At 40.7% G+C, this 13464-nt stretch overlaps 1 protein-coding gene across 2 annotated transcripts; it reads left to right on the top strand.

Annotated features, from left to right (window-relative positions):
* The first annotated feature begins 469 nt into the window (after positions 1-469).
* On the top strand, positions 470-13336 carry adap2 (ArfGAP with dual PH domains 2). 2 transcript variants are annotated; one of them, XR_008393395.1, is made up of 12 exons: positions 677-812; positions 2284-2414; positions 2642-2733; positions 3223-3305; positions 3520-3629; positions 3954-4103; positions 8643-8726; positions 8861-8923; positions 9047-9124; positions 9231-9459; positions 9963-11241; positions 12786-13336. XR_008393395.1 is itself a non-coding variant. In XM_017454480.3 (11 exons), the coding sequence occupies exons 1-11, from the start codon at positions 725-727 to the stop codon at positions 9989-9991; spliced, it is 1137 nt and encodes a 378-aa protein (XP_017309969.1). In that variant the 5' UTR covers positions 470-724; the 3' UTR covers positions 9992-11252. The 2 variants fall into 2 exon arrangements, 1 of the variants encoding a protein (XP_017309969.1); XM_017454480.3 differs by lacking the exon at positions 12786-13336 and having other exon boundaries at positions 470-812; positions 9963-11252.
* The last annotated feature ends 128 nt before the right edge of the window (positions 13337-13464 follow it).

The following is a 13464-nucleotide window of genomic DNA, read 5'->3' as shown; positions in this document are numbered from 1 at the left end:
GAGAGACAGAGTGTGTGTGAGAGAGGGGGAGAGACAGAGTGTGTGTGAGAGTCAGAGAGAGGGGGAGAGACAGAGTGTGTGTGAGAGTCAGAGAGAGGGGAGAGACAGAGTGTGTGTGAGAGTCAGAGAGAGGGGAGAGACAGAGTGTGAGAGTCAGAGAGAGAGAGGGGGAAAGAGTGTCTGAGAGTCAGAGAGAGGGGGAGAGAGAGTGTGTGTGTGAGAGAGTGACGGGGAGAGACAGAGTGTGTGACAGAGAGTCAGAGAGAGGGAGAGTCAGAGAAAGGGGGAGAGAGAGAGCGTGTGTGAGAGAGAGTCAGAGAGAGGGGGAGAGACAGAGAGTGTGTGTGAGAGAGAGAGTGTGTGTGTGAGAGAGAGAGTGTGTGTGAGAGAGAGAGTCAGAGAGAGGGGGAGAGACAGAGAGTGTGTGTGTGAGAGAGAGAGGTAGAGAGAGAGGGGGAGAGACAGAGAGTGTGTGTGAGAGAGAGAGTCAGAGAGAGGGGGAGAGACAGAGAGTATGTGTGTGAGAGAGAGAGGTAGAGAGAGAGGGGGAGAGACAGAGAGTGTGTGTGAGACAGAGAGGAAGCGCTTGTGCTTGTCGACACAGAGTTGAGCGCGCGCGGGTTCATAGCTGCACCCTGTCCGGTTTCACAGGAGAGAATGGAAATGTTTCATGTGAAAATGTCCTAAAGGTTTTACTAAAAGTCGCCTTTACACCACGTCTCATATGGCAAATCGTGACAAGAATAAAAAGATTCTTCTGGAACTGGTGAAGCTGCCGGAGAACAGTAGCTGTGCTGACTGCGGCGCTGCAGGTCAGTCAAACTGCCGAAGTGCTTTATACAGTCACTCTCTGGCTCTTTTTTCTTTCATGTTACTCATTCGTGGTCTTTTCTTTTCTCATATTCCAGTAAATATTGCCAGTATTTTAGATTTCAGTTTGCCTCACAGCACCAAACATGACTTTTAATATTTTAGGTCTGAAATATAGGTCATAGACAAACAATCAAAACAGTAGAAACCTTCTTAAAATGTAAAATAGTTTTAACGCTTATAATGGGAATTGTATTGGTTTTAATGGAAACTGTAATGGTCCCTGTGGATCTCTAGTACTGGTGATTTGTTGCCTTTTATTGGTGGCATGTTATGTCTCTGTCCTTAATATGTCCTACTATGTAATGGAAAATATTTGTTAATGGTTTTAATGATTTGTTTTTGGTATTTGTAGTGGAAACCATTAGAATTTATGTGATGGTTTCTATTGTTTTGTTTGTTTGTTTGTTTGTTTGTTTGTACGGGGGAGGGGCTACTGGTCTATATACTGGAAGTAGGGGATGGAAGTACTGTAAAGCAAAGCTGTCTTAGAAAAAATTATACTGACCTTTTATACATAAAAAAAAAAGACATTATTCTATACTATAAAAGAGCAGTAAACAATAATAAACTAAACAACGTCAGTATTTGGTGTGACAACCCTTTGTTTTTGTTTTATTTATTTATTTATTCTCAAACCTCAGTCTTCTCAGGTACAGTCTGTGCAGTTTTATTTGTGCAGGACATTAGTCGGTAAATTCTGCCGAGCATCTTGAGGAATCTGTCACAGTCCGTCTGGACACTTTCGTTTTATTTATTTATTTATTTTTGGCATGCAAATTACAGCGGCCTTCGTTATGTTTTCTGTCTGAAAAATGTCAGTTACATAACATGTTGCTTTCTTTACTGACTGACAAATATTTCACTGTAACAATAAAAAAATATATATATTTTGTTGGAAAAGCAACATTTGGAAATCTAAAATGATAAACTCGTGTTAACACGTGTGGTGTTTTGCTTGTAAGTGTATGTCCATCGCATCCTTGCGTCATCTTCCGGATCCAGTCATGGGAAGGATTTCAATATGTTCGTCTTTTGGGTAAAGGTTATTAGAAAAAGAAAAAAAAATGTGTGTGTGTGTATATATATTTCATACTTAGTTTATATATATATATATACTAAGTATGAAAAATTTTGGAAGACATTTTGCTAAAAGCTTTCTTTTCCTCTATGTATGGAGACTTGTGGGACACCCTGTCTAACAATATTTGTTTTTGTTTTAAAAGGGGGGGTGTCTAAGGCTTTTGTACAAAATGCTATTAGAGTGCCTAGACTTTTGCACAGTTGTTTGCATAACTGATGAAGTCCTGTTTTTCTTTCTCCCCTTAACCGTCATTCACACATGCTAAATTCTATGTTCATATCAAGTGTACAGACCTAGGTCTTAATTCAATCCTCTTACGTTCACTGCAGACCCGGACTGGGCTTCATACACTCTCGGCATATTTGTTTGCCTGAACTGCTCTGGAACTCATCGCAATTTATCAAGCGTTAGCCGGATAAAATCCATCCGCTTAGACTTCTGGGATGACGAGCTCGTGCAGGTATGGAAGCCGTGTCGCGTCGGACCTGCCTTATTTTCGTGTTTATTCCACCTCACACTTCACTGCTGTCACTGTGACGTTCTAAAATGGGTGCATTTCTGTATGTCCAAAGTAATGTCTAATTATGCAGAGGATGACTATAAAGAATTACGCTGAATAATTAAAGCGTGCGGTTGGTTGAGCTGAATACTGTTGTGTTCTGTGTAACTGCGTGACCTAACCTATAGGTCATGAAAGCCCTTGGAAACCGAGCTGCCAAGGATGTCTTCGAGAAATTTGTCCCCGTCTTCTATTATCAGCCACAGCAAGATGACTGTGAGTAAGTACTTCTTCTTTCTGTGGTCTTTCAAAAAAAGCTGGGGGGATTTACAGGCATTGTAAAAGGGAATTATTTCCAAGCCATTGTTCATGACGGTTGGTACTATATTTAAAGAAGTCTATCATTGGGGAAGTGGGAGACTGCTGAAATGGCAAACAAATTGCTGGGGATGCATTAGAGCATGCTGTACTCTTAGTAACAATTAGGGGAACTACTAATGTATTTCTGTTTCAACCGTACGAGGTTTGGTGTTAGATGTCAAGCCTTTGAATATGTAAAATTGCGCTTTCAGTTCTCTACACAAGTGGTTGATTTAAGTGGGTCAAAACTACCCATAAGATTGTCTGCACCAACTCACGCTTGGAACTGTCACTGTTAACACGTTGGGCTGCTTTACTGGACTTTCTCTTTAAGATTGGTCTGTTTTAATCGACTTCCCGTGTGCTTGAGTTGGGTTTTTTTTTCTTTTCTTTCCCTTTTATATTTTAGTGTTCTAAGGGAGCAGTGGATCAGAGCCAAGTATGAAAGACAAGAGTTTGCAGAGCAAAATAAACTTAGAGCCTACTCATCAGGTACACGTGTGGCTTTAAGAAATCCTTCTGTTTGAGTCTTGTGTAGTAAATCATTTAAATATAGTACAAAATCTTAACGCCTTAAATAACCTTCTAAGTATATCTGATCTGGCATTTGACTGTAATTCAGGCAAAGCGAAGCTGACATCTATTAAACCTGCTTTTCTGGAGTTCTGAAGTGTTTCTACAATAACGATGTCTTGGTTGATTATAGGCGTATATGAAGGAGTGCTGTGGAAGAAGGGGAAGGACAACGGACAGTTTCTCAAGAGGAAGTTTGTTTTATCCGAGCAAGACTTCACTCTAAAATATTATAAGGAGGATGTGAGCACTCTATTCTGCTTGTTAAGCAGTTTTTCTGAACCGTGTGGCATGCTGCCTGTTGCCTTAGTGTTTGCAATCGAATGCCTCCGGTTATTCATCATATATGTATAATTTGTTAGTCTTACTCTTGTTCATTGGAGCCAGTGTTGCAATGCATGTGACTGGAGTCTTTGTTGATTCTTTTGTATATAATATTAAAATATCAGACTGCTGAGAATGTTTTTTTTTTCCGCAAACTCAGTAAAATAGTGGTCTATTACTACGTTATGTAACAGTGAATAACTGAAATAGCTACGTATATGATCATTTTTCTGACATTTTTAGGAATCTAAAGGGCCAAAGGCTGTTATCTCTGTACAAAGTCTGAATGCAACCTTTCAGCCACAGAAGATCGGACATGCTCACGGCCTTCAGATTACTTATTCAGTGGATGATCACACACGAAACCTCTTTGTTTACCACGAAAGTGGTCAGGTGAGTCATTTTTTCCATAACTGGCTTTTTGCATTTTCTACACATTTGTTATTTTAAAGGGTTTTTTTTTGTTTGTTTGTTTGTTTTTAAATAAATACTCGCCTCACTTCTCAATGAGAGCAGAAACGTTTTCTATAACATGCTTTTCATACAAAAGAAACCTACTTCCTAGTTTTTAAATGAACAAAAAATAGGATCTATTTCCCGATTAGACCAAAGTTGTTTTTTTTTTATTTATTTATTTATTTTTTTGGGTCAGCGTTGACTCTTCCACACAAGGAAGTAAACGCATATTATGTATTAAACATTTATTTTTCTTACGATCCAGTGTCAGCTTATAACCGAGACAAATGGCAGCAAAGCCACACAAGATACAATTTGCAGTTCGGTGTCACCCCTACTAACAACAGGGGGCACTGAGAAACATCTGGATTCCTTGTTGTGTGTATGCTCACACCTGCCTGGATCTTCTAACAAAGTCACGATGTGACCTACTTGTTAAGATTTGAAAACAGATCATCTCCACGTTACGATTCTTAAGAAGAGGGAACGTGAAAATACACAAGCTCGCTACGTGCTTCCCACACCAAGCGCTTGGGAGAGTTTGCCAAATAACGCTCAGACACACAAAGTTCAAATGGCAAGATCTCTCATTTATTCCAAGAAGGGCAGTGTATATATCGTGCTCGACACACAACAGAGACAATGGGTTAACTATTGATTGGCTCGGCGGAAGGGCATATCAATGTAGGACAGGAACAACACCATATATGGTTTTCAGGAAGTCATTGGAATACGGGAAAATGTTTTTCAGCAAGGTATGTAAATGCCTTGCTGGTATCAAATGGTATCACCATTTGTGAGGGGCTTTATCTGTCTATACCTGAGTCAACAGAGAAACAAAGAGATAAAAGGTGCCAACACAGGAACCATGAAACAGAGAGGATGCTCTGTCTCACAGTTTCCTTCTTTTTCTCACCTTGTACATATATATCAGATGACATGTACACTATATGGAGCTATCTGCTTTGCAGCTTGTGATTACAGTCAGAGCTACAGGTCTGGAGAACTCTATGGAACCAATGACTGTAATGAGAATGACAGTGACAGTGCTGTGTAAAAGTATTTGCCCTGATTTCTTCTGTTTTTGTGTATATCTCATACTAAATAGTTTTAGATATTAAAATGAAGTACAACATAAAACAAAGGCCAAAGGCGGCCTGAGTAAACTCACAATACCGTTTTTGTATTTATTTATTGTTTTTTTTTTTTTATTGAAGCAAAAAAGTTATTCAACACCTATCACCAATGTGAAAAATGATTTACCCCCTTAAGCAGCAATAACTGCAACCAAACGCTTCCGATAACTGGAGATCGGTCTTTCACTTACTCCTAGCGCTAGGACTTACTTCTGTGCTTTGGATCATTGTCTTGCTGCATAATCCAGTTGCGATTGAGTTGCAATTTATGGACTGAAGACTGAATATTCTCCTTTAGGATTTTCTGGTAGAGAGCTGAATTAATTTTTCCCTCAATTACTGCAAGTTGCCCAGGCCCTGAAGCAGCAAAACATCCCCACACCATCACACAACCACCACCATGCATGCCCGTAGGTACGATGTTCTTTTTGTTGAATTCTGTGTTTGGTTTACGACAGATGTAACGGGACCCATCTTCCAAACAGTTCCACTTTCGACTCATCAACCCACAGAACATTCTCCCAAAAAGATTTGAGGATCATCAAGGTGTGTTTTGGCAAAATTCAGACGAGGCTTAATGTTCTTCTGGGTCAGCAGTGGTTTTCACCTCACCACTCTTCCATGGATGCCATTTTTTCCCAGTGTCTTTCTGATAGTGGAGTCATGAACAGTGACCTTTATTGATGCAGGAGAGGCCTGTAGGTCCTTTGATGTTGTAATTGGCTCTTGTGTGACTTCTTGGATGAATCATTGCTGTGCTTTTGGAGGAATTTTGGAAGGTCGGCCACTTCTGGGAAGGTTCACTACTGTGCTGAGTTTTTCCATTTGGAGATAACGGCTCTCACTGTGGTCCTTTGGAGTCACACAGCCTTTGAGCTTTGTAACCCTTCACAGACTGATGTATTTCAATCACCTTCTTCCTCATCATTTCTGGAATTTTGGCATAGTGTGTTACTGGGTAAGACCTTTTAACCAACTTCATGCTGTTGAAAAAGTTCTATTTAAGTGTTGATTTGATTGAACAGGGTTTGCAGTAATCAGACCTGGTTGTGTCTAGTCCAGCTGAACCACATTATGAATGCAGCTTCATAGATTTGGGAAATTAGTAACTACGGGGGCAAATACATTTTTCACACAGGCTCAGTTGGTATTGGGTAACTTTTTTGATTCAATAAATAACACAGAATTATCATTTAAAAACTGTTTTTTGTGTTCACACAGGTTGCCTTCGTTTTATCTTAGATTTGTGTTTTGGTTTTTTTTCCATTTCTGAAACAATTTAGTATGAGATTTACAAAAAACTAGAAGAAATCAGGATGGGGCAAATACTTTTTCCCAGCACTGTATGAGTAGACAACATGGCGCAATCCGTGCAGGTTTGAAGCCTTTTTTTGGTTGAAATGGCAGTCGCCATCTTGCTAAAATTGGAGCCAGAGTCTGTGCTGTAGACCCCTTGTAGCTAGAACGTGCTTAGTAGATACCGTCGGTTGGACAGTGTCTCTGCCTCTTGCCCACCCATATTGGTGATGGACACTATGCCTGTTCCTGTCAGAAGCGCACACGCAAGATGGCTCAAAGTGGCAAGTACAGTGTTATTAGTTATATTGTAAAAAGGAAAAATTATAGTCATCTAATTTTCATAAGTATTTTGATTTTACTGCTGTCAGGAAAAGATTTTAGAGCTTTGAGTCATGACTTACTGCTATCATTTGCTATGCCAGCACTTTGTTCACTCGTGTTGGTTTGCTAGTTACAATATCAGCACAGTGAGCTACAGCTTAGACATCAAAATGAGCAACAATCTGGAAAAACTGCAAAGAACTCCCTGCGTCTGTTAAAACAGCTAACAAAACAACAAGACATAGCTTTGCTATAGTTATAGTTTTTAAAAATGCTTTTAAAATGTGGGATGTAATCTCAGTAAGAGCTTTAGGTCTGTGTTGGAAAGTGTGCACGTGTTCATAAGATTCGACAGTCATTTCTAGCACAACACAAATCTGTCAGTCACCTCATCAACCACGCCCTTTTATTTATCATAGAATAATTGCTATTAATGGGCGTGCAGTGGTTTAGAGATTAGCACGTTAGTCTCACGCCTCCAGGGTCGGGGGTTCGATTCCGGCCGCTGCCATGTGTGTGCGGAGTTTGCATGTTCTCCCTGTCCTGTGGGGGTTTCCTCCGGGTACTCCGGTTTCCTCCCCCAGTCCAGAGACATGCATGGTAGGCTGATTGGCATTTCCAAAAAGTGTCTGTAGTGTATGAATGGGTATGTGAATGCGATTGTGTCCTGTGATTGATTGGCACCCCGTCCAGGGTGTACCCTGCCTTGTGCCCCATGCTCCCTGGTATCGGCTCCACGTTCTCACTGACCCAGTAGGATAAGCGGTATAGAAAATGAACGACTGGATGGATAATTGCTATAAATGCGTTTATTGTAAGGAAAAGTAATGAGGTGAATATTAAGGATCAACTTCACTAATATGGAAATAATCAGGGTTAAAAACCGTACTCCAGCCTGTCACATGAAGGCCTCAGAAACATTGCGGCTTCACTTTTGAATCCCTTTTGTGACAACTGCCCATAGATACAGTCTTTGATTCCCACTAGCTTTGATTTGGTTTCTTTTGTTTGCCATACAAACTCTTTGGCATTGTTGTTCAGTAATCATACTCATTTCTCATTCATCTCATACATCTCTGACGAACATTTCACCTGCTCTATCATCTAGCTAACCAGTGGGCCTGAGGATATGTGCTGCTGCCTTGGTGGAGTGGGTTTCCCAAACATACTTTTCCACTGAGCAATGATTTTATCAACAGCTTTAAAGAAGGGGTTGGGCTCACAACTCAACTGTGCCCAGGGTCCATGAAACGCACTTCAGTTTAGTATAATGGACTGTGAGCAGATCCACCTGGGCTACATGATGCCTGCGTCATGTCACTGTTGGTCTCACCAGATGAAGCACTCTCATATGCTCAGCTGAGTGGCTGAGTGCATGTGGGACAGGCCCAAACCAGTTCTCCTACATTACTTTGTGACTTTGGTGGAAAGTCTCGTTGTATGCCGAATCACAGGTGTTTAATTGATTCTAACAATCCCTGGCAGTTATCCAGGGTTCACAGGACACATCATGTCTGGAGGTACTTTTGTGAGTCATCACTAGAAATCCTTGATGTGTTTTCCAGAGCTAAACCTTAAAAGCAATGCCACAATCTGGACCACTATCAAACACTCTTACAACAGAATACATACTGTATACACGTACTGACCAAATCTGAGCACACTTTGAAGAGATCTTGCCAGAAGTCCGTGTGTAATTCAGACATCATTGCCCTTTCAGGAAATTGTGAATTGGTTCAATGCTATAAGAGCTACACGGCTTGCCTACTTGAAGACAGCATTTCCTACAGCCAGTAATGGCGAGGTAAACTCTTAATTGTTTTTGTTTAAACAGAGTACGTATATGCATTAACTTAAGCATTATCTTTTCTTATACGTATTACATTTCATTCAGCATACACATCGGATAAAGACGTCTTTATATATCTTTCTTTTAAGCTGCTGCCTTGGACTACCAGAAATTACCTTAAAGAGGGTTACATGGAAAAAACTGGACCTTCGGTAGGTGACTCACTTAATAAGAGAGGTATTGATAGGGGGAGTTATAGATATTCACTGTTTAATAAGTGCACCACAGATTATTTTTTATGTATATCTGAATACCCTTGTCTGTTTGCTGAACAGCAACGGGAGCCATTCAAGAAGAGATGGTTCATCTTGGATGGTCTAGACAGAAAACTACTCTATTTTAAAACTGAGCTGGTAGGACAAGATGAAATTTAATGATAAATGAAAGAATAAACATACAATTTATTTGTCTGTTAACTGTAATCGAATTGATGCCCACCCTTTACTTATTATTCTTAAGGATGCTGTGGAGCTTGGGGTCATTTTCATTGGGACAGAGAATCATGGGTACTCAGTGAGTGAGTGTATGCCTAAGGGGACCAGAGGAAATAAATGGAAGTGTGGGATGGCAGTGGAGACCCCAGACCGTCAGTTCGTCTTCATGTGTGAGCAGGAGCGGGAGCGAAAGGAGTGGGTGGATGCTCTGAGACAGGTCATCTCAAAGCCTATGCTTCCTCAGGATTACACCAGTAAGACATGATTTACAAGCAATCAAATCTGAACATTTCTGTCCCGAGTGGCACAACAGATACGTTTCTGCCTTATCGTCTGGAGATAACCCTAACCCTAACCCTAGTGCGTTCGAATCCTGACAGTGCCACAGTTATCCATGGCCAGGAGCCAAGGGAGCAAAATTGTCCATGCTCTCCGGGTGGGTTGGAGGGATGGAATAGTCTCTCTCCTGTCAATCATAGCAGCACTAACCAATTGTGAGAGATCATGAATGTGGCAGAGGGCAGATAGAGCTTTCCTCCAAGCAGTTTAAAAAGATTCGATTGGCTGGATTCACATGTCTTGGAGGAAGCACATGTTGGTCTTCACCCTCCCTGGGTGGTAGTTGTTGTATGGCAGGGGAGAGCCGGCTGCTGGGTGGGAATTGGCAGATGACCAAATCGGGGAGAAAAAGTAGTGAGTTAATGTAACTGATATTTACGGTACATCTAAGCTTATTATTCAATTTCCTGTTTTTCAGCAGAGGCCAATATCCGCAGACGAAAATGATCCGGGAACATCATAAAGGACAGACGTGTGTTTGGATTGTAGCACAGCTGGATTGTAGCACAATATATGAAATATTTCATCTAAAGTATGCTCTTTTTAAAAAAAAAAAAAAAAAAAAAAAAAAAAGGGAATACAACACTCAAGGGTACTTTGAATGATGAATGAGTTTCGCTTTCTAAAGGGGTTCTACATGAACCTACATCTACATAGAACCTACAGGGTTTCCCCAGAGGCACAAGATCACAAGACTCCAGAGTGTAGACACTGAAGGTGCTTTCACATATGCAGTGTTTAGTCCATTTGAATTGAACTCTGGTGTGTTTTCCTCTTTGGTGCTGTTTGTTTGTGCAGGTGAGAACACCGCAATCACTCTCGAATGTGGACCAAAACAGCTGATCTGAGATCTGGTCTGATTGAGGTACTCTCTGTCTGGTTCTAAGTAAACTCTAGCGTGATCTGATTGCAGTGAGAAAGTGATTCTACCCTGAAAAAGCCAGATTCCACTGAACCTGGAAGTAAAGGCTCTGTATTATTGTTTACGGGCTGCATTTTTGTAGATGTGAGCTGCTAAACGGACCTGTAGGGCAGAGCTGTAGCACGGCAGAAATGAGATCTTTGGACTGATGAACAAAAAGGGAGAATACAAACGGTGGGTGCTTACATAAAAATGTTTCAAACTAGTTATTTCTATAATTATCTAGTAATTTATTGAGCGCTGGCGCCCTGGTCTCTGTAATCGCATCCCCATACACCATCCTCCTGCTACAGACTTGCACAAAACCATTACACCCACCTGCTACAACTCTATCATCTGAAAATATTTGACTGAATTGAGGTCGGTTTGTATGTTTGATAGAAATATCCGGCTTTTTCATTGATAGTGAAACACAATAAGACATATCTTTTATGCATAAGTCAGATGATTGACTGCATTACTTTCTGAAACAAGCAAATATATTTTGGGGTTTTTTTTTAAATACTTTTTTGTTAAACAATTATAACAATTATATTAATAAAACTTTTTTCTAAGTAATAAACGTGGTCTGTAATTCAATACAACCATCCATCCATTTTCCATACTGCTTATCCTACACAGGGTCACAGGGAGCCTGGAGCCTATCCCAGGGAACTATGGGTGGTAGACACCCTGGATGGGGTCAAAGGGTACAATTGTATACACTACAGCTTGAAAATGCCAATCAGCACATGTGTTTGGACTGGGGGATTAAACCGGAGTACCTGGAGGAATGGTAAATGGTCTGCACTTATATAGCGCTTTTATTCACACTGTGTTTCATTCACCCATTCACACACACTCACACACCAATGGTAGCAGAGCTGCCATGCAAGGCGCTAACTTGCCATCTTGAGCAACTTGGGGTTCAGTGCCCGAGGACACCTCGGTATGTGGAGTCATGTGGGCCAGAAATCGAACCGTCAGTTCTACAGTTAGTGGACAACCCGCTCTAGCACCTGAGCCACAGCCGAAAAAAGGAAACCCCCAAAGCACAGGGAGAACATGCAGGCTTCGTGCACACATGGCGGAGGCGGGATTCAAACCCCCAACGCTGAACGTGTGAGGTAAGCGTGCTAACCGCTAAGCCACCATGCCCTCCTGTAGTTCACTAAATGTTCATTTTATTACAGTTTGTCCTTATACATAATCTTGTTCACCTGAATTTTTAAGCTGAAATATTGAAACACATTCCATATGGCCTACAGGGGGCGCCCTATACGTCGCTTATTCAAGTTTAAAAAGAAAAAAAAACCTGTTTAATATTTTTGTCCGTGTCGGTTTTCCGTAGTTACCGGTTACACGCCCCTTTTTATCATGTGCTCCAAAAGTGAACTAGGATGTTATGGATTAAGTCTTAATAGTCGTGTTTTGCTTTGTAGCCAGAATCTGTATACAGCACTAACAGTAGCTGATCTTAAATGTGTGTCTATCAGAGGAAAGTCTGTGCACAAGGAGTTCATCCTTATTTCTGTACGAGACTGAAACTGGCTCCTTAATGCGCAGCTGATCTGGAATTGTCCGTTCCACCTTAAATGGTCTTGCAGATATGATGCTGCACCTGTAGAGGGCGCTCATTCGTCTAAAAGTTTCATCCTTGTGGAGGATTGTAACTGATCAGTTATACCCCAAGCACGAATGGATTATGACCTGATTTGGTTTTGTTTATTAGGAATTTTAAATCATAACAATAGCAACAACAAAAATATAAACCCATTTTACTATTGTAATTGTCTTAATAATAATAATAATAATAAATGGTGAAACAATAAGGTATGATACACTTATTTTCTTGACCAATAGACTGCAAAATGTGAAATATAATCCCAAACCTGATTTGGGTTTACTCTATTAAAAGTATCATAATGTAAAAGTCACAACAATCTGTAAGAAGGAGACTTAACTTATCTCTGTAGCAGTAGGGTTAGGGTGAGGGTTTCCTTTCTACCACCTGGCCAAGATGGTCTAGTGGTTTGACCAGCTCTGTCTAGGTTTTGGCAGCTGGTCAGACTAAGCTGAAATATTCATTAGGGAGTTAAAAAAATATTAGGCCACTCAAATTTCACCACAGTCTATAAGAACAGGACTATCTAAAACATTTAAGTATAATTTAATAATAAATCACCTTGAAAAGAGTCATGTTGTATTGTTTTTAAAAAAAAAAAAGAAAAAAAAAGAAGCTTAATTTCCATGTATATGTTCAGACCACTGTTGGGATACTTTTATGAAAGTAGAATCAGGTTTGATATGAGACATCATGCATTTTATTTTTTTCGTCAGGAAATTAAAGAAATAGGCATGATAACAGAGGTCAGAGGAGAAGGGTCAGACTGGTTCAAGCTGAAAGAAAAGCTACAGTAAGTCAAATAACCACATTTTACAACTGTGGTGAGCAGACATGGATCTCCAAACACGCAACACAGTGAACATCGAGGCGGAACAGCAGAAGACCACGTCAGGTCCAAGTCCTGTCAGCCAAGAACAGAAACCTGAGGCTACAATGGGCACAGGATCACCTCACCTGGACAGATTGGGAAAAGACCAGGCAATGTTATTTACAGCATTTGGTAGATGACCTTATCCGGGGCCATTTACATTTACCTCATTTATGCACCTGAGGTTAAGATCCTTGCTCAAGGGCCCAGCGGTGGAAGCTTGGCAGTGATGGGATTTGAACTCACAACCTTCTGATCTTTAATAGTTGTCTGAGGTGGGATTTGAACCGAGGTCGTCTTGTTGGCAGCGTCAACCGAATTTTATATAAAAAAGCCCTTTTTCTCAGAACAAATACAAAACAGATGTCTATAAATCACTTGTTTCTCTTTATTTCTCCTTCTCTCATTTTTCCTCCTTCCCCTTCTCCCTCATCTTTTCCCCTTCTTCCCCCCCTCAAACAGACTATTGTTCCCCAGCTTTTGGTACAACATCTTAACCACTGGGCTACCCCTTCCTGTGCTAC

Source organism: Ictalurus punctatus, chromosome 24, assembly GCF_001660625.3.
Source record: "Ictalurus punctatus breed USDA103 chromosome 24, Coco_2.0, whole genome shotgun sequence".
Taxonomy (NCBI): Eukaryota; Metazoa; Chordata; class Actinopteri; order Siluriformes; family Ictaluridae; genus Ictalurus; species Ictalurus punctatus.
Note: the sequence above shows the minus strand (reverse complement) of the source record. Positions and strands in the feature narration are given on the sequence as shown.